The sequence below is a fragment of the Anastrepha obliqua genome, chromosome 2 (genome assembly GCF_027943255.1).
Source record: "Anastrepha obliqua isolate idAnaObli1 chromosome 2, idAnaObli1_1.0, whole genome shotgun sequence".
Lineage (NCBI taxonomy): Eukaryota > Metazoa > Arthropoda > Insecta > Diptera > Tephritidae > Anastrepha > Anastrepha obliqua.
Window position 1 is genome coordinate 117,718,015 of NC_072893.1, and position 20,946 is coordinate 117,738,960.

General features: G+C 37.4%; 1 protein-coding gene across 1 annotated transcript in view; it reads right to left on the bottom strand.

Moving 5' to 3' along the window:
- Window positions 1-2,506: 2,506 nt before the first annotated feature.
- Window positions 2,507-20,946, bottom strand: part of LOC129238379 (ras GTPase-activating protein raskol-like) — a 33,981-nt gene continuing 15,541 nt past the window's right edge. The window contains exons 2-7 of the mRNA XM_054873405.1: window positions 15,298-15,418; window positions 7,691-7,818; window positions 6,428-7,618; window positions 3,978-6,356; window positions 3,560-3,905; window positions 2,507-3,494 (exon numbers count right to left, since the gene is read on the bottom strand). Coding sequence (XP_054729380.1) covers window positions 3,251-3,494; window positions 3,560-3,905; window positions 3,978-6,356; window positions 6,428-7,618; window positions 7,691-7,818; window positions 15,298-15,418 — 4,409 coding nt within the window. The 3' untranslated portion in view covers window positions 2,507-3,250. The remainder of the gene's footprint in view (window positions 3,495-3,559; window positions 3,906-3,977; window positions 6,357-6,427; window positions 7,619-7,690; window positions 7,819-15,297; window positions 15,419-20,946) is intronic.

The following is a 20,946-nucleotide window of genomic DNA, read 5'->3' on the forward strand; positions in this document are numbered from 1 at the left end:
GAAAAAATTTTTAAAGTTTAAAAACTTTAAATGTACCACTTATAAGAACTTTTAATTGAAAAATAAATTAAGTTCTGTCATTAAAGAAAACAGAAAAACTAAAAAATTAGTTTTTACTAAAATGAAGTATTTTTTAAATTATATTTTCATAAGAACTAAGGATTTTTGGAACGTTTTTGACTTTTTATTTATTTATAGGAAATAAAAATAAAAAATTGACTTCGAAAGAGAGCTTAAAAAAATTAAATTAAAGAATTTCAGCCGATTCTTATATGCATTTTTTGGACGTTTTGAAATATTTTTTATAGAGTTTAAAAAAAATTAAATTAAAGAATTTTTAAATGTCTTAATATAGTAAGTTTGAAACTGCCAATAAACGTTTATAAGATAGAGAAAAAAAACCAAGAAAAATTAAAATTTGTTTACTTCAAAAATTTCTTTCATGAAAAAAATTTTCTTTTGTGAAAGTTTTTTTTTTCATTTTTTAGATGTTTTTTAATTATAATTAATTTTAAAAGAAATTCAAATACACCACTTATAGTACTTTTAAAAGCTGGCAAAAAAACATTGAATAAAATTTTTGCATTAAAAACAAAAAATAGCATTTTTTTAAATTAAATATTTTTTTATTATATTTGCATAAGAATTAACGATTTTTGGATATTTTTGGAATATTGGGGACCTTAATTATTTTTATTTATTTTTTTATTTATTAATTTATAGGAAATAAAAATACAAAATTGATTTTGGAAGAGAGAATTTCCGATTTTTGTATGCATTTTTTTTTTGATTTTTTGAAATATTTTTGAATGTAAAATGATTTTGAAAGAGAAATTAAATAAAAAAGTAAAATCAAGAATTTCTAAATGGGCCAAATATAGTAAGTTTAAAAGCTACCAACAAAAGTTTAAATGATAAAAAAAAGCAAAGAAAAATTAGCATTTATTTAATTGAAACATTTTCTAAAAATTATATTTTATTTTAAAAACATTTTATGTAAATTTTAAAAATTTTTATTTTTATGTAAATTTAAATTTTTTTTGTTTAATTATAATGAGTTTTGCGAAAATTTAAATCCACCACTTAAAGTGCTTTTCAGCTGTCAATAAAAGTTTATAAGATTAAAAAAAAAGAAAAAATAACATTTATTTAACTCAAACCTTTTTATAAAATCATATTTATTTTATTAAAAAATTTTTTTTTGTATTTTTTATACTTTTTATCTTTTGGGGTTTTTTTATTATGATGTTTTTATAGAGAAGATAATTTTTTTTCGTAGAGAAAGTAAATTTTTTACAGAAAAATAAAATTTTGTATAGAGAAACTAAATTTTTTTATAATGGAATTAAATTTTTTATAGAGAAACTAATATTTTAGAGATAGAGAAACTATATCTATAGACATTCAATTTTTTATATGTAGAAAAATTCATTTTTTATGGAAAAATTTAAATTTTTTTTGTAGAGAAATTAAATTTTTTATAAAGAAATTAAATTTTTTTTACAGAGAAATTAAAATCTAGTTAAATATTGAAAAAGCAGAAGCCGTTTTTGAGCGTCAAATACATTCGCAACAGTTGCACTTAGGTTATTTATAACCGACCAAGGAAGGTGGATAGAAAGTAGCCTTCCCCAAAAAAATTAGTCGAAATTCTGTATGCTTTTCAAACACGAACAAATTTCAAAAACTAAAATCCAAAAAACTGCAATCAAATTGAGAAATTAATATTGAAGTTTTGTAGTTAACTTCGTACTTGTAACTGCATTCTTCATTCCTCCTATATTAAAATGCATCCAATAGAACTTGCAGAGGCCCTATGTTCCATATAGGAATAAAAGGATCAAATATAATAGCACTTGCAGTCCCTGAAGGCACCCATAGAATCAACTCTTCAGAGAACTACTTTGGAGTATTTTTTAGTCCACTTTTTAAAGAACTTTTTCCACACCTGCTTCACCCACTTTACCCCATAACCAACCAACCTACGAGTCGCCCGCAAATATTTCCATAGCATTTTTTGCTCTACAAAACCTCCGGAGACTGCTGGAGACTTGTTCAAAGCGCCTCAACAGCTTACAAATTTCTGTCTAATAGACGTTTTGAGCGAGAAAAGCGCGTGTAAGAGAGAGATAGAGAGAATGATGAGTTTGTTGAATGTGAAAAAATGGAAAACTTTGGTTGGTATTTTTGGAGCGCCATTTCGTGCGCCTACATCTTTTTACTAATCCTACAACTTCTTCTTCGTCTGCTTAAGTCCTACTTTTTCGCCTTCTTAAACTACTCTTCTTCGCCATCTTCTCTCATGCACACTTTTTCTTAAGCTGCGTACCAACACTTTCTTAAATAAGTAATTTTTGTTTACATATTTGAATATTTTTTTTTTTTTTAAACAATACACAAACATTGAGTGCTTTATAATATTTTCATATTCTTTTTATTTCATTTTATTAAATTTTTTTTATTTCAAAAATTTCATTAAAATATGAATACTTAAAAATTTGCGCTTAAATACTAAAAGATTAAATAAATGTAAACGCTTATTATTTTAAATAGTAATTTAAAACGAGTTTGTGTTTTTGGATTATACAAATTTTCAATTCATACATTTTTAAAAATACAAACAGTAAAAAGATTAAAATTAACAAAAAAAAAAAATACAAACATTTAAAGAATCGCTGCTATTTGGGGAATCACTTCAAAAATACATGCGCTTGTGTACAACAGACAGTGGAGCAAAAGCAAAAGCAAAACAAAAACAAAAAATAATAAATTACGCAGGCAAAATTTTGTTAAAATTTCAAGATTAAAAAAAAACCCAAATATGGAATACAACTAAAAAATGCTCGTTACAATGAGTTTTGCATTAAAAATAACTTTAAAAACGAGTCAGCAGCCGCAAAGTGGCAGTTGTTAAAATTTTTTTACACGTGGATTTTAACAAAAAAAAAAAAAAATTAATAAAACTTTATTGGTCAGACAAAGAATTTTGCGTTAAAATAAACAAAGTTTTTAGCATTTAAACTTTTCTTTAAACTTAGCGCGCGCGTTGAAAGCTTATTGCCTTATTTTTTTCTTTTTTGTTTTCATAAATGTTTTCCGTTTCTTCTACTTTACTTTAAGCTTCATGCTTTGCTGCCGCTTCCACACTACGGCGTCTAGCCTACCCTAATGCGTTAATAATTTAATAAATTTAATTAGAAATTAATTATATCCCATCATTTCCCATTCCGCGCCACTGCACCGCATCCCTTTACTGCGCCTGCTGCTGCTGCTGTGCACCTGCGCCCGCCAAATTCGCTTGCTGTTGTTGTTGCGCCTGCTGTTGGTTTTCATAGCGCTGTCGCAGAGCGGTCAGCGCGCTCAGCAGCCGACTATTAGCTGCATCCAACGCGGCGATTTGCTGGCCCTGCTCCTCAATGACGCGCTGCTTGTGCGACAAGGCCAGCGACATCTTCAATTGCTCGCGCCGCAGCTCCTCCTCCATGGTAATGAGCCTGTAATTTAGTAAAACAAAAAATTAATTACAAATATTTTCCACAACTCAATTTATGACACCCACCTATCGATAATACTGCGCATTGTCGACTCCGATTGCATGCTCAAATTGCTCACACCGCTGCCGCCGCTACCACCATTCGCGCTATTGTGTCGATTTAGCGCGAACAGCTCATCACTTGAATCGCGCAGCTCCGCTTCGTCGCGGTCCAGCGTATGCCGCAACGTGTCTAAGGTTTCCTGTAGCAGCTGTATTTCGCCATTCTGGTCGAAGCTGCCGCTATTTGCGCTGCCAGCGCTGCCACCAGTGCTACTATTGCCGGCCGCCACGATGTGCTGTTGATGATTGCCGGAGTTTGTGTGCGCGCGCGGTTGACGACGGCGTTTGCCTTCATGTGGCGCGCAGTGACCTAAAATACAAAAATGAAATGAAACTCATAAATGTTGGCACTTCAAATATGTTGCGCGCTGCCACAACTCACCTTCTGTGTCTGTTGAGCTATCCGAGAGCGTGCGCGCAGAGTCTAAACTCAAGCGCCGCTGATAACGTCCGCCCATATTCGCGCCGCTGTGCGCCAAGCCGCCGCCCGGTTTTCCAAAGCCATTGTTGCTAAAGATTCCACTCGCTGCGCTGGAAGCAGCGACTGCTGCTGGCATATAACTGCCGCTACTATTGCCATTCAACGGCGCATAGATGTCCTCGCGCTTGAATTGTGGATTGGTACGCGGCATGCGAGTGCCGCTTGCAGCGGATTGTATTAACACGGGGCCTAAGCCTATGTTGGCGCCCGACGATGATGAGCTGCTGCCGCCGCTGAGCGAGCGCTGCGCTTCCAAATGACCGTGTGAAGGTGACTTCATCAACTTGCTGTTAGCGCTGCTGCCGCCGAAACCGTGGTAATTGTCGGTTGAGAGGCGCTCCTCCGAGGAGGATGGCGTCAGCGTGCCGCCATTATTCAAGAGCGCTGCACGTGCAGCCACTAGACCACCGCCTTGTGGCTTGGGGCGTTGTGAGGCAGCTGAGCCGAACAGCTGCTGGTGTGCCGATTGCGGTTGACCGTTGCTGCCGCCACCGGGGTGGAAGCCACTGCTGTAGTTGACACGCTGATGATGGTGATGGTGGTGGTGATGATGCGCGGGCGCTGAGTTTCCGGTCGACTGCTGCTGCTGCAGCTGGTATGTGGGATTCTTAAAAGCGAGCGGCGTATTGCCGCTGCTTTTCTGCTGTTGCTGCTGCTGCTGTTCGATGGGGCTTGACGACTGTGACGGCGGATTGGTGGCGATGCTCTGATAGCCCGACGAACAGTGACTACTCTTAGCCGATAGCTGTTCACGCGCACTCTTTTGTTGGCCGCCCCCTTGCGATGCGTGAATGTTGGCAGACACAACCTCACCCACCACCGCATGCTCCTCAGCGTACTTGAAGAGATCATCCAGGTCTTCAAGATTCATCGGCATGTTCGGATGTGGATTGGAGTCGCGCGCCCCGTGCAGATGTGCGCCCGATGCGGGCGGCGGTCTTTGGTATGCGGGCAGCTTGTGTGCATGCGGCGTGGAGGAGCTGCTGTGATCGGGTATGCCCAGGTTCAATTTGCTCGGTGTGCGTTCGTTCAGCACCAGGCTTACATTCGAGTTGTGCAACTTTTGGCGTTGCTGCTGCACTGCGTTACCCTTCAGCATCGGCGTCGGTGACTTGCGCACAAAAGCGCTATTTGTATCCAAGCCGGAAATTTGTATGAACTCGCCGTTGGCCAGCTCGTCGTAGTTGTTGTTATTGCCACGTGGCAATGTGGTGGCACGCAGGATGCCCGCAGCAGTACCGTCGCTCTCGTTACCATTGTGGCTGCTCAAATTGCTGCTGCTGGCCATTGACGACGACATATTTCCGTTGCTATTGCCCATGAGGCCGTAGTAATGCGCATTGCCGGCGCCACCGCCTACAAGTAAACGTTCCATGGTATTGTTGGCGCTCGCGGCGGGCGCAGGCGGGCAATGGTGCTGTATGTTGGCTGAAACCAGTAAATTGTGGCTGCTGCCACCGCCACCGCCATTGATCGAGGACGACGCCAACGAGCTCTGTGACTGCGCGTGTTGCAGCTGGGTGCTCATGTAGCCTGTGCCGCCCGCGATGGAGCTCTGCGAATTCGAGTGCCGCTTGTCCAGACCGCTGTTGCTGCCCATTGAGAGCTGTGATTGCAATTGATGCGGGTGTGCATGCGCATGTTGTTGTTGCTGCTGCTGAAGCAGCGCATTCACTGTCGGATCATTGTAACGGAAAATGTTCTTCTCCAAGGAGCTGGGCGTCAAAACGCCGCGCATAATGCCGCGCTCCGCCGGCATGGGTTTTGTGACGACTGCGTGTTGTGGCTGTGCCAGCTGCGCTTGATGTTGTATTGGTGGATGTTGTTGCACCTGCATGGGCATATCCTCCGGATTGCGATTCTCTTGATTCTCAGTGGGTGTGTGGGAGGTGGGGCACATGTGCGGCATGTGTTGCAAGAAATTATTGCTCTCTTTGGCTTTGCTAATCTCGTCTAAAATGTGTTGCAGTGGGTCGAGTTCATGTTGACGTGCCTCTGGCAGCTTGCTGATGCTTTCGCTGAGCAAAGTGTGCAGTATGGAAAGTTGTTTGCCCTGATCTATGTAGCCCGCCCAGTCGAGTATGGACTCGGGAGCGGCGTGCTCCGGACGCGAAGAGATCTGTTGCAAGAATTCTTTCATGCGTGGCGCCTCCTGCTCGAGAAAGTCATTGAGAAACTCCATGAAGCTTTCCTTGCCTTGGAAGCGTGTGAAGTTTGCCAGTGTTTGAAGTGTTTTTGCGACGAGCGTAAGATTGCGCGTAGCGCGTGCGGAGGGAAGCTCTGTATAGAGAGAGAGGGAAAGAGAGAAAATGATTAGCACCAAAATAAACGGTTATATGCTTTACACTCACCGTTGGTTATATTGAACAAGCTTGGCGACAGTATCGCCGGGCACAGGAAGCGCAGAAAGATGGAAGCCGATATTAAATTATCCGCCATATCCAGTCGCCCCAACTGTTGTAAGCGCTCTCTGAAGGTGGCGAAACAAGAGCGCAATTGCTGTGGAAAATGTTTGTGCGACTCATAGATGCACTGCCAGGCGCTACGCACTGCTGCGCGCAGTGAAGCTTGCTGCCGTTGCAGCGACCCGTTCGCTTTTGTCGGATCCACTTCGCAGTCACGATCGGACTGTATAATCTCGTTTATGGGCGCCGACAGCGTGTCCTGCAAATACTGTTCGCCAGTTAATTTGAGAAAAGCTTCCATGCTCTTGGTCGCCAATGAATTGCCGCGGAATGTGAGCCGTTGATCGCCAACCCGTAACAAATCCAGTGCTACGACATCGGTGAGGAAGGCGCCTGCCTGTCCCTGAGCGTGCATTAGCAACACGAGCGCCTGCCCGATGTCCTCTTTGGCCTTCACGCCTATCACCGGTTCGAGCGTTTCACAAACGCGTTTATAATTATTTTTCAGATATTCCAGAAAGTCGGCGTACACATTAATCGGCAGAATATCAGTGCTCTGGAAACGACATTTGATGCGTAGCGTCGGTGTCACTTCCTTGCCATTGCGGTTCAAGCTGTCGTTGGATTTCTCACTGAGTATAGGATACCAGTCCTCGGAAAATATGCGCGAAGTTACTTCGTGTATCGGTATCTTCACCGAACCCACAAACATATGCTTATCGCGCTTCTTCTTCTTCTCCACCTCACGAAACACATTCACCGTGATCACATTGATGTCGGGCACATCTGGAAAATCGAAGTATTCACCCCAGAAGAGCAAATCAGTTTGTAGTTTGACGCTGGTGCGACCATACAGGGCCTTGTCAAGGTGTAGTTCGCAGAAATATTTCTTCTTTGGTGGTAGATTCTTTGCTTCGTAGATCCACATTTTCAACGAATTGTCAGTGTGGCGCGTGTGGTCGGCATTTGGTGATATGGATTTACGCAAGGAGTATATCCAGAGATCGCGTTCCTGGCGCGAGCCACACGCATAGTAGCGCTCGCCACGTGGACCGCCGCGCACTTGGAAACAGTGTCGACGGCCGAGCACGGACTGATGCACTGGAGCGACGCCGACAGCGCCGGTGCAGGAGAGATCTGCAAGAAGAAAAGAAGTTGAATGAAAGGAAATAAAAAATGGGGAGAAGACCTTAGAGTGAGGCAACTTACCGATCGACGACATGACTGCATGACTGGAGAGTAAACTCTCATGTGAACGCGAGCCGCGCAAGCCGCCTGAGCCTCTTTTGGTGCGTTCCAATTTGGTAACTGATTTTGTACGTTTGAGTGGATTTGATCTGCAATAAAAGGAAAGACGAGTAAGATAAGTCAGAGAGAGTAAATTAGGATTAAGTGAATCAAAGTTTAAAATAAAAGTTGATAAATATAGACTTAACAAGGATATCCAACTGGGATAAAATTCCATCCGATGGGGTAAAATTCTCGAAAGTACTCTTAAAGATGCCTACAGTGGAACTAGCAGCGGCGCTACCTCGGCTAATGACGAACTCGGCAGGGCTGAAACAACAGCATAAGCTGCTGAACACTGGAGAAACCCTCATAGGCATGCAAAATGAGATACTTTTACCGGGTTTGCAGTGTAGCAACCGAACTACTCAGTCTTGCCATAAATTCTATAACAAATTTCGCAGAAAAAGTTCCGTTATTTTTGCTTTTGTAAAGTGGTCGTTCTCGCGTGGTTCGAACCAGTGCAACTATAAAAGCCATTCGAGAAAGAATGCGCAGAATTCCTAAGGGGATCTTAGGAAGCATAAAATCTTGTCCAGCAAAATTAATGTATCGACCAGATCCATGTCAAGACTAATTACAGATGATCTCCACATGAAAGCCTGGCGTCGCTCAACTGGTCATGTTTTGAAAAAGGCGCTTGAAGAAAATTCGACTCGACAGATGCAAGCAGCTTCTTCGGTGGCACGCGCTGCTCAACGGCCATGGAAATATTCTTTTCACAGACGAGACAATTTTCACTGTTGAAGAAGTTTTTATAAGCAAAACAACAAAATATATGCTAACACTTCTAAAGACGCCAAACGTTTTGTTCCAAGGGTACAGCGTGCACACCATCCGCGGGGGCTGGATTTGAATAGTTTCGTTGGGAGTGTCTCGTAAAGGCGTTACATCTCTTTATTTCTGCAAAAAAGGGGTTAAGACCGGGGCAAAAGTGCGCGAGGAGGATGTCTTAGAAGGAGTGGTGAAGCAGTTGAGCAGTACTCTCTTCAATGCGGAGCGTTGAAGATCCGTTCCAGTAAAAACCACCCAGTAGTGGCTAAAAAACAATATTCCTGGGTTCATAGCCGCAGAAGACTAGCCGTCTAGAATTCCAGATCTGAATCCATTAGGCTACAGTATGAGGTAAGAATTGGAGAACAAGGCCCCGTCGAAGACCTCACAGAAATTTGGAGAGTCTCAAACAATCTTTGGTTCGAGCAGCGACGTCAATATCTATGGAAACCGTGCCTTGCTGAAATAGCACCTTCTGTGACGTTTTTGAAGCCACAGAACCTTGGTTTTTGTCTCTCCGATTTTTTGTCTATGAAACCGAAAGGGTTGGCTTGAGATATAAAGTAGGGAAACCAATTAAGGTTAACAGCCGGTTTAGTTTTTTGAGCAATAAATCTTGAACTTTTACAGGCAGTTTATTTTTATATACAATATGTATATAAAATTTTATTAAAATGTATTCTTCAGGTATTCTAGTGTAGAGGCATGAATTTCACCCGGTTTTTGAAGCGCTGTAAAACGGAAACAAAAAAACTGTTTACCATCCATTTTTTATAATTTGTTTACTGATTATGAATTATTTTCTCTTCTTCACTCCTCTCCGGAGCATAGGGCCTCGACAAGATTCAGTCTTGCGTTGGTTTCGTTAATCTATTTTGGTTTCTGACAGGATAGGTGATTAGCCGGCCGCTACCAGTACCAGAAATAGCGCCTTCTTACTGCTTGGGGCGCCATCTGTGTTTCACATTTTTCTGGCTGAAGGAGCGCGCAGATGGTTGAGGTCTTTGCTAAATTTGGTGTGACTGCGCTTTTACCGCGATTTCCCGCTTCCTATTGCTGGGGCCACTGATGCAATGTGTCTTTGTTTTTGCTTGTTTTAGCAGCCACAATGCAAATTATGTGCTGACTATTGTGCGGGAGTAAGGATGGAAAGGATTTGGTTTTGTTTTTTTTTTTTGTTTTTAGAAACAGCGAAAGTAGGTAAATTGGAAAAGTGCGAGGACCTTGCTTCACTAGGGATGGCAGGCTAGTGCACTTACGCTAGACTACCGAGGCCGTATCGGCTCGTTTTGAGAAAAACGCGTTTAAAGTTGAGTTGATTCGGTCGGCTCGAAACCGATGCCATGTCATCAAAAAGGCTATAACTCAAGAAATAATAGAAATTTAAAAAAAAATCTCTTAATGACATATTCTTAAATATCTAAACTTCCAAAATATGCAAAAAAAAAAATTTCGATTTTTTTTTCAAAATTCTACACTAGAATACCCCTTAAGCCGATTCCATTTATTAAAAGTTCAAATTTTTTATTAGCACCCAATAATTTAGCGCTTAACAGGTAGAAAGTGCTATGTCAACTTAAGTTATTCTGTCAAAAGTCCACAGATTTGAACCTATACATTTGCATTTGCATTTTCTCTCAAACATTTACCCACATTTAAGCACCGAGCCAACATTTTGACAGCTGGTTTGATAAATGCAAAACTTTTTCCAACTGAAAAAAAGAAGTTCAAATTGAATGCTCAGGTATTAGACATGCAACATAGCCACACCTGCTGCCAAATGCTCAAAAGCAAAACAGCCACTATTTCGCATGCGGGCAACACATAACTCTATATGTACGTATGTATGCATGCATGCATGTAGATATGTCAGTGAGCCAAGGCCCGGGGCGTATTGGCAACGCCGGCGGACAAATGGCTTGCAACATCATTTAAAAGCGTTCTTACTTCCTTGCGCGTGCTACCTCGCTCCACACTCCCCGCTCTCGGTTGCTTTAATTGTCCGCCAGGTGGGTGACGTGACATGTGCTCGCAATGCATTTTGTCTGCCCTCATGCGACCGCTTGAGCACATACTTACATATATGTTCATGTAGGTGTGTATGTGTGCGAGTCGAATGCAAATGCCGTTGATGCCAACTGACAAAGTTATCACTGACAGATTCAGCAAAGTTTGGCGAATAGGTGCAACATTCGCAACTTTTATGTGCACCAGTTATTTTATGGCCCCATAGCAGCAATGAAGTTACTCTATTCATAAACATACACACACGCATACATGAAATGGTGATTTTAAACTTGGGCGCTATAAAAATGTCAAAACAAACAACCGACAAACGACTGGAGTGACAGCAATTTTATGTCTCAGCAACAATGGTTGAAAATGTTGATTTGCGAAGTCAACAAAGCAATCGGTTGTCATGGCAACGTGCAGACATTGAATTTGTTGCAATGCAGCAGCGGTAAAATTTATTACAACACCATTGCCAATTTTCACATTGCCACACACCCGGAAAGTGAAGTCATTGAACCAACTAAACCAAGTAGGCATTTACGTCCATTTTCAAAGGTGCTGCATGAAATGTGTTCCAAGCACTTGCTGCACACTTCCTCTTCCACCCATGGCGGCGTACTGCAATTGCGCTGCACTTGTTTTGGTTGCCAACTATTTCCAATCAAAGTTTTGCTTGTGTAATCTAACTTTTATTGTTGTTTCAAAACACTTTTCTATTGCCTTTCTCCAAATCATTGTTACTATTACTGTTCGCTGCTGGCATACAATTGTCAGTTGTCATGTCAATAGTCATTTGGGTGTTTCTGACATTGATTGACAGTTCGGTGATTGCTTTGCAACAATTTCGCTTTATTATTTGCTTGACTGGCTGGTTGAATAACTTCTGCTGCCGCTTTACCGGAGGTTCATTTAGGCGTTCAATTTGTGCCTTGGAAGATTGCCAGTGATGTCGGATGGCCTTTTGGAAGTCACTGTTTAAATATTTAAATTGTTGGAAGGAAATAAAAAATCTAGCACAATTTCGTTTTAATTCTTAACGAGATGGCTGAGTCACTTTGCTCAAATGTAATATCAGTTCCTGGCCATTGCGATATGGAGGGCAATTGGAGAGTGGCTGGACAAGCGAAGCTCAGCACAACACTTCCTAACGAGAACTCAGAAAATTATATATTTAGGCAAGCCCCTGGAAAGGCCACAAAATACCATGAGGTCAAAGTGCAAACCTCAAATAAGTCTAGTACCCCCACAAACAGGCACAGAATTTTTTTTATGAATAGCAAACGAAAGATGACGTAGTGAACCCACCCACGAAGACCACCCAAGAAATAAGAATTTAAAATCAAAAAACAGAAATCAAGAATCAGAAAAAAAAAATCAGCAATTACCCGACAATTGTGCCCGACTTTCAATGTTAAACGCACAGAATCGCTGCTAAAGCATAATACTAAGTTCGCATTACACGTGGAATGGCTGTCAAAATTCATACAAATTACAGTGACGTGAAATTTCGTAAGTATTTCACGGGAAATTAACGGCTGTAAAGTTAGTACGAGCCTTAAGCCAAGATAAGCGCAACTCAATCACAGAGATTTCTGTTATAACGGCGCACTGTCTTATAGGCAGACACGCTTAGAGGCTAGACGCTTGATTTCTGCAGAAGCTATCTACATAAAGAAGAGGACGAGATGGTATTGCACCTCCTGTGTCACTGTCCTGCTGTATCCAGACGAAGAGTTATTATTTTAGGCAGGCAATTCTTTAGTGGTCTGGAAGTTCTCATCACTGTGAAAATCGGCTATCTTCTAAAATTTTGAAAATTTCACATTGGTTTTAGGGAGATCTGGACAAGTTCCCCATGCCGAATTATAATGGGTTATTAGCGGGAGTGTATCCCATAATAGACAACGGCTCAACTTTACCTAACTATATAAATTTGATGCTTTTATTCCTGTATGGATCATAGGACCTTACCTAATCTAACTAATTGATTTTTAATGTTCAATTCTTGATTGCTCTTTTCTTGATTCCTGTTTTTTTCATTTTTGTTTCCGGATTCCTGATTTTTGGTTACTATTTCTTGATTCTTACTCCCTTAATATTGATGTTTGATTCTTAGTAACTGATTTTTGATTTTCGATTCTTATTTCTTGACTATTTGATTTTTGTTTCTGGATCCCTTTTTCTTGATTATTAATTCTTCATTTTTGGTTCTTGTTTCATGATTTTTGATTACTGATTTTAGATTTTCAATTCTCATTGCCTAACTTTTTGGTTTTTGTTTCTTGAGTTCTAATTCTCGATTAATAGTTCTTGATTTCTGGTTTTTGTTTCTTAATTCCTGATTATTGATTATTGATACTTGGTTCCTGATTTCTAATGTTTCATTATTTATTAACTTTTTGATTTTGTTTTTTGCATCCTCATTTTCGATTCCTGATTTTTGATTCCTATTTCTTGATTTTTGATCCCTTGTTATTGAAGTTTGATTCTTAATCACTGATTTTAGATGTTTGATTCTTATTTCTTGCCTTTTTGACTTATGTATCTTGATTTCTAATTTCTGGTTAATTATCCCTCATTTTTGGTTTTTGTTTTTTGATTCTTCATTCCTGTTTTTTGATTTTTAATTCTTATCTCTTGATTTTTGTTTGTTCATTCCTAATTTTTGATTATTAAACCCTGATTTTTGGCTTTGGCTTTTATTTCTTGATTTTAGATTTTCGATTAATATTTTTTAACTTTTTGATTTTTGCTTCTTCATTCCTCATTTTCGATTCCTGATTTTTGGTTTTAGTTTCTTGATTCCTGAACTCAAATTTTTTATTCTTATTTCTTAACTTTCTGATTTTTGTTTTTTGATTCTTAATTTTTGGGTATTAACCCCTGATTTTTGGTTTTGTTTTTTGATTCTTGATTCCTATTTTTTGATTTTTAATTTTTATTTCTTCATTTTTGTTTCTTCATTCCTAATTATTCATTGTGGCTTATTAATTCCGGATTTTAGGTTTTTGCATCTTGATTTCTAATTTTAAATTTTTCATTCTTATTTCTTGAATTTGGGATTTTTATTTTTGCATTCCTGATTTTTGATTACGATTCCCATTTCTTTCTTGTTACCTGATTCCTAATTTTGCATTATTAATTCCTGATTTTTGGTTTTTTTTTTTTGATTCTTGATTCCTACTTTTTCAATTTTAATTTTTATTTCTTGATTTTTGTTTCTTCATTCCTAGTTTTTCATTCTTGGTTATTAATTCCTGATTTTTGGTTTTTGCTTCTTGATTTCTGATTTTAAATTTTTGATTCTTATTTCTTGAATTTGGGATTTTTGTTTCTGCATTCCTGATTTTTCATTACGATTCCCATTTTTTTCTTATTACCTGATTCCTAATTTTTAATTATTACTTCCTGATTTTTGGTTTCTGTTACTTGTTTCTTGTCTCTTTATTTTTGATTCCTCATTTTTGTTTTTTGATTCATATTTCTTGATTCTTGATCCCTGATTATTGACTTTTGGTTCTTGATTCCTAATTTTTGATGCTCGATTCTTATTTCTTGAATTTTGGGATTTTTGCTTCTGGATTTTTGATTTACGATTCCCAATTTTTTCGTATTTTTCCATTCCTAATTTTTAATTATTCATTTCTAATTTTTGGTTTTAGTTTCCTCTTTCCTACTTCACTGATTCCTATTCTTAATTCCTGATTCCTAAGTTTTGATTTATATTTCTGGATTCTGGATTATTGATTGCTAGTTATTGATTCCGAATTGTTGGTTAATGATTCCTGTCCTTCTATCATAAATTTCGGCTCTTCATCCTTGATTCTTGAAACTTGATTCCTATTGCCTGACTCCTGCTTTTGAAATTTAAAATTTTTGTTTTTTATTCTTGATTCTACTCCTGATTTCGGCTATCAATTTTCAAATGTTTATTCAGTTAAGCAGTTTATGAAATACAGAAAGGAGGAAGGGTGTAGTGAAAATGTGTAGTTATTGTTGTTGTTGCTACTTTTTCGTATACGGATAGCTCTAAATTTCGGTTATAGAGAAAAGTTATCACAGCCAATGACTAAATTGCCGAGTTCATGCCATAAGTTAGTGTGCCGAGAGTAATCTTGAGTGAAAATAGGCAACGCGCACATTTTCAGTTCAGTAATAGTCAGCTCATGCTAAAGAACGTTTCATCATGTACGGTTCTTCTCGGTTTGTTCAGTGTGTAGAAAACTTGCTAGCTGCTAGTAATACAATAACTAAGTTGACAGGAATGCTAAATTCGGAAAGGTCCCTAGAAATCTCGAAAACCCGGGACTGAAATTTTGAGGATTCCGAAATCTCGCAATTAACAAAATGTGAAGGAATTAGATGCCTCAGTTCATATTCGTCTACTTTAACCGAAAGGCTTTTGGAACTGAAATTAGGTCCTTGAAGGGTCCTTGATCAGCACACAGTAATCTTTCCAATGAAACAAGGTATAAAAATTGGTGTGAATAAATAACCTATGTCCATAAAATATTATAAATAGCACCTACGGCATGTTTTGTTCAATATTAATAGTGATTAAAAATAATAAAATATTTATCCGTGTTTTTTTTTTGTCATTTTAAAAACAATGAATATTTCTTGCTGTAGAAGAAGAATGTAGTTATTCTAGCTCAAAGAATTATAATGAGAAGTGGAATTTGCCACGAATATATCTTCTATTCATTCTGGTTTAGTTTATATTATATTATTTTTCAACTCACCGTTTTGAAAAGAAATTCGTAAACCTTGATGTTGTATTATGTTCTTGTTGTTGCTGTTTTTGACCCAATATGGGTGTCGCCGGTGCGGAACCACGCCTACAAGCCTTTTCGTACGATGTGTCTGTGAAAAATTAAAGAGATAAATTTTTTATTTAAAATTTGAAATTATATTTAAAAATTACATTAAAATTTTCTTTCTTTGAAAAATATTTAATTTATAATATATGTAATGCCAGAAAATATATTTAAATAAATTTAGTTTTGAACAATTTTTTATCAGTATGTGGAAATGTATTAGTTATCAACTTTTATGCATTCTTTTGTGGTGAGAATATTATCACACGAGTTGAAAAATTCTTTGTGAGTGTGGTTAGAAACGATTATTGTTGTTTTGTGGTTTAACCAGCTTTAAGGGGGGAGCCTGGTTTATAAGGTCAAAAATATCAATTTTTTTTTCGTTTTAAGCGATTCCTAATATATTTCAGAATATTCACACAAAGTTACAGAGCCTAATTATCAATATTTCCGTAGATACAAACCCAAAGGTAGGCGAGCGTTAGGTAGTTACGCTGTGACCGGACAGCTATAGTACAAACTTTATCTTCTTTTCTCGACTTTTCATTTTTATGGTTTCTTTGAATTGAATGAATGAAAAAAAACTAATGAACCTTTTGAAATGAATCATAGCTTGTTCCCTTCAGTATTAAATTCTCTTCTATTTGAACTAACAAAATAGATAAAAAAAAAAATTTCAAGATTTTTATACCAAGTTGAAGTGAATTTTTTTTTTATATATTAGAAAGGCATTTTTTCCTTTAAAACCTCCAAAAAGTTGAAATTTTGGAATTTCTCTCAGTTTCTTAGTTTATCTAGAATAAAAAATCATGATAATTAGAAATCCATTTGAATTTTTTGCTTTAGATAATAATTACGAGCTGTATCTTGTACGCCAGTTGGAAACTCCAGCGCTGCAGCGCTCTACTAATTTCTATGTTAAACATTTTTTTCAACTTATTTTAACCAGTACAAAAATTTTTTATACTTTTTAAATGTTCATTAAAAGATAGAAAAAACTTTGCAGTGCTAAATTAATTTATTCCTTAAAAAAAAAAATCGCAAAGAGATGCAATTTTTAGACCTCATAAACCAGGCTCCCCCCTTAAACCATCTTCGTCGTTGGCACTTATCAGCTCCGTAGTTATAAATAAGGTTTAAGTACAAAGCCTGTCTTGGAATGAGCGACTCGCTTACGTATATTAACTTAAGGAGGCTGACGATGCTTTGGAAAAAGTAAGGTGGTTGTAGGCCATTCCATTTGTAGGACAACATCAAATCGAAAACGACTAAAAAACATAAATGTATATCGATTATCCATACGCATATGGTTAAAAAATATTTGGCTGCCCTTCATAAAGGGAATCTCGCTCGCCTTCAATTTGTTGGGCTGTTCGGAAAGTAATTTCGTTTTTTCCCGACAGAGAACTTAATTGTATTTTCTCACAGCTAACTTCACACTTAAATCGCATTGTCATTATATGTTTTGACACCTGATATAGCAAGACTTGTGTGTGAAAAAATGCAATTGATTTTACGCAGTAGTTTTTGGTCGGTGCCCTTTAAATATGGAGAGCAATAAGCAGCATTTTCGTCATATTTTACTTTTTTACTATAGAAAAGGTAAAAATGCTGTTCAAGCCAGAACAAAATTAACCGATGTGTATGAAGAAGAGTGTAGACAATACGCCAGTGCCAGAACTGGTTTGCAAAATTTCACCACGTTCTGGAGGGACGGTTGAACCTGATAAAGACCCAATAAAGGCAATAGTTGATGCAAACCGGCGAATAACAACACGTGAGATCGGTGAGAGGTTAAATTTATCGAATTCAACTGTTTATGACCACCTGATAGGTCTGGGTTTAAGATCGTCTTTCATTTTCACCCCAAAAAAAAAACCAAATTACTTTCCGAGCTACCCAATAATTTTGTAGATCAGAAGAAGATACAGCTTGGTATTTAATAAGGACTAAATCTTCTGAAGTGAAACAAAAGACTGCGTATTAAATTTACTATCCAAAAAATGTGCATACAATAAGATAAGCCACAACTACTCGTATACAAAAAAGCTAAGCGAAAAAGCACTTAGGAGGTGCCAAAATTGGATACTTGCAAATTAATAAAATTGTATGTGAATTAGGGTGAGTCAATTTGTATGAAACGATTTCGACGTTCGACATCGTTCCTAGCAGATTTGGATTCTGCATGAAATTCTAAGAAAAAAAGTGCGTTACAGCATAGCTTTGAAGCCTATCAAACCCATGGCGAATCTATTAAAGGTGGTGTTGGTAAATCAGCTGAGTTGTTTTTTCTTTCGCTGTGTTCATGTGGCTGTCAGCACACAATAAAACAAGACGAATTAATTTTTTCTTTTCTACTTTATCGAGCCCCAAAAAATTTAAAGCGAGATAGCTTTAAGTACAATAATAATAAAATTGAGAGGGCAATTAGATAGAATGCGGATAGAAATGAGATAAAATACACTTCCTGCTCAAGTAAAAAGGATCCCAAATAATTGTAAATATGTTGTTAATTGTAAAAAATGTTAATCGCGAAGCTTCTGCTCTCACCGCCCGGAATGAGTGGAAAGAAAGACTGAAGCGTAAAAAGCCGCATCACCACACGCAGCAACCCAGAGTAGTTGGCGGAGCATGCAGAGCATCATAACTCATTTGCGTAACGTAAACCCTAAGCCAATTGTTTCGTTAGTTACTTAAATTAAGAGTTACAATACAATAAAAAAAATGTAAAAAAATTCATGATTAGAAAAATATGTTAAATACATTCTTTTAAATATTGTAAGATTTAGTTGTTTTTGGGTTTGTTGCAAGTTTGAGTTTGATTTGCTATTAAAATAATAAAAATACAATCCATAATAAAAAATTAAATAACTCAAAAATACAATAAACATAGTTTTGTAGAGCAGAAAGAGTTCTATCGAATGAATACTTAACCTTTGCCAAACGGCAGACAAATCGTTGTAAAATAAAAGAAAATATAAAAACGCTATGAACTTATTCCCCAACCCAATAATTTACTCTTTAGCGCAATCATGGGGTACTTTAAGAAAAAAATAGATATGCAAAATAAATTTTTCGAACCAAAAAAGCTCCAACCAAGTTTGTATTAAAACAAAAATAATATTCATAATACTCTAGTCCCTACTAAACTTTAGATTAACTTCGTGTTAATTAAAAATAGTTTATTTTAAAATTCTATGGACTCAAATTGACTTTAAAGCTAGGCTCTAGAGGACTTTTTTCTTAGAATTCTATGTCCGCATTTGCCAAGAACCATGACGAAAAAATGGACCGCCCTAATGCACATGCATACATGCATGTATGTGTGTAACCATTGAGTTAAGTTTTACTTTTATGAGTGTGAAATATTTGGAATTTCACTTTGTATTAATTCGCGGTAAGATGATTCACATAAAAAAATATAAAAAAACACTGAAGAAACCTTCAGTGAACTAAACTTTGAAGAATAAAAATCGCATGCGACTTTTCGCTGCAATATCGCTTAAAATTAGCATATCTGCATATGGGTATTTTTTACACTTTTTCTCAACTTAAATAAATAAATGCAAATTCCAGCGAAAAGTAAATATGTAGATTTTGCATGCAGACCACTAGACGACAAGCAATTTATTGCAATAGCACTGGACAATGGCTATATCAATAGCATCCAAGGCGCTACTAGCCGCATAAGCTAACCGCGGAGGCATATCAGTGGATGTGGTATACTTGTATATGTGCAATGTGTATGTATTTATCCTGCATTGAAAAGACAAACAACTCAGCAGACATTCCAACTCATGTACTCGTACTGGTATTTGATCGTAGAAGTCGGATTAGTTCGAGAGCGACTAGAAGAGCGACCAGTTGCAAAATGATCAATTAGAGGTGCATGGAAAAGGAATATTTCTATATATACTACTATGCATAGCAATGTTTCCAACGTTAAGGATGCACGAAATGAGCATTAGAATGAATCAGCTGCTTCTTGTTTTTTTTTTTTTGGTTCATCAAGAACTAGTTCGTTAACTGGTATAGCTTAACGTTGAATCTGACTAGTTCGTTGCCTGATATGACACTGAGGCATGGGTTGGCTACTTCGTTAATTGGTACACTGCTGATAAAGAGGTTAACAATAGGCATCACGTAGGACATCGCTGTGCTACAAATATCAACCAAAACTACCATCATTGAAAAAAGATCGCAGACGCACTACTTCGGCTACAAAGCAAAGTGCTCGTAAGGTAGTTCAGAACTAACAGGTTTGACTGCAGGGTACATTTTACAACTCGCACATATAAATGTAAGTAATTTTATGCATTTGTGTGCAAGAAAGGACCACAAACAATGGAGGAATTCCAAAATGAAACACAAAAAGTCAAAATAATCCAAGAATGCAAAAAGCCGCAGGCACTTTAATACAAAATCAAGTATGTACATATACATATACCTATACACATACCTATACACACTTTATATGCGTAAAAAAAGGAATAAGAAATTAAAAATAATTATATATTTATATGTGGAATGCATAATATTATACAAGGAGCTGTGACTAAACATCGCTGGTGTTAAGAACAATAAATATCGTTGAGAGGCGAGGCATCTTACTAAGAAGAACTGAGTGGCCTTCTACATCTGTCTACGTACATATATCTGCGGTAGGATGAATTTTGCCAATAGTTTGAATGGTCGTTGTCGTTACGAAAACTTGGAAAATGCAAATATGGAAAATGTAAATCAGTCGATTACTACTTACAATCCGATACTTTCAGTTTCAGTATACTAAATTTTTTTTTTTGTGCTTAGATCATCAGATAGGGATAATGGGGCGATTATGGTTCGAAAAAAATGGAAGAAAGTCATGCCACAGCATCTATTTACCTCGTGTAATCTATGACAGTTTCTCTGAATACTTTTTTTCTAGGAGAGAAAAAAACATGTTCTCCACGCACTCCATTCTATTTTATCTTAATTCAGTTTTTATTAGGTAACCAGGGCTTGTTTACTGTACGGGTATTGGATGGAAAAAGTTGCCCAAGCTGCAAAAAATGCATATGTGGAGCATTTTCAGTGGCTGCTGCTAGTAAATGATCAACTGAAAATTGGTTTCAGATCTTTTCGACAGGCAAGCGTCTGAAGTGCGTTCCTCTCCAGCAAGACAAAGCGAGGCCCTATGCAGCAAAAATGAAAGTGAAGGTAATTTTTTAACTCGGAACTTCTTAACTAGGAATTTTTGCTTCATACTCTACATTGCTTGTTAGATTATCTTCCCTTTCGGCCAAGGACGGATATACGCGTGATATGCTGTTCAAGTTGAAAAAGCGGTAGCGCAGTTTTTTGAGTCCGAGTAGAAAAGTTTTTTTTTTATTTTATTGTAACAGACTTGGGAAAATATTGTAGAGGCAGTGGTAGCTTTTTGGTTATGGTTTTCTTCTTTTTCTTCTTAATTGCCGCGATAACCGCTTACGCGATTTTGGCCGTTTTGCAGATTAAAAATTTTGCAAGTACAAAAATTTTTTTTCAAAAATAAAGCAAAGGAAATAATGGAAAAAGATTGTAGAAGCAGATGGT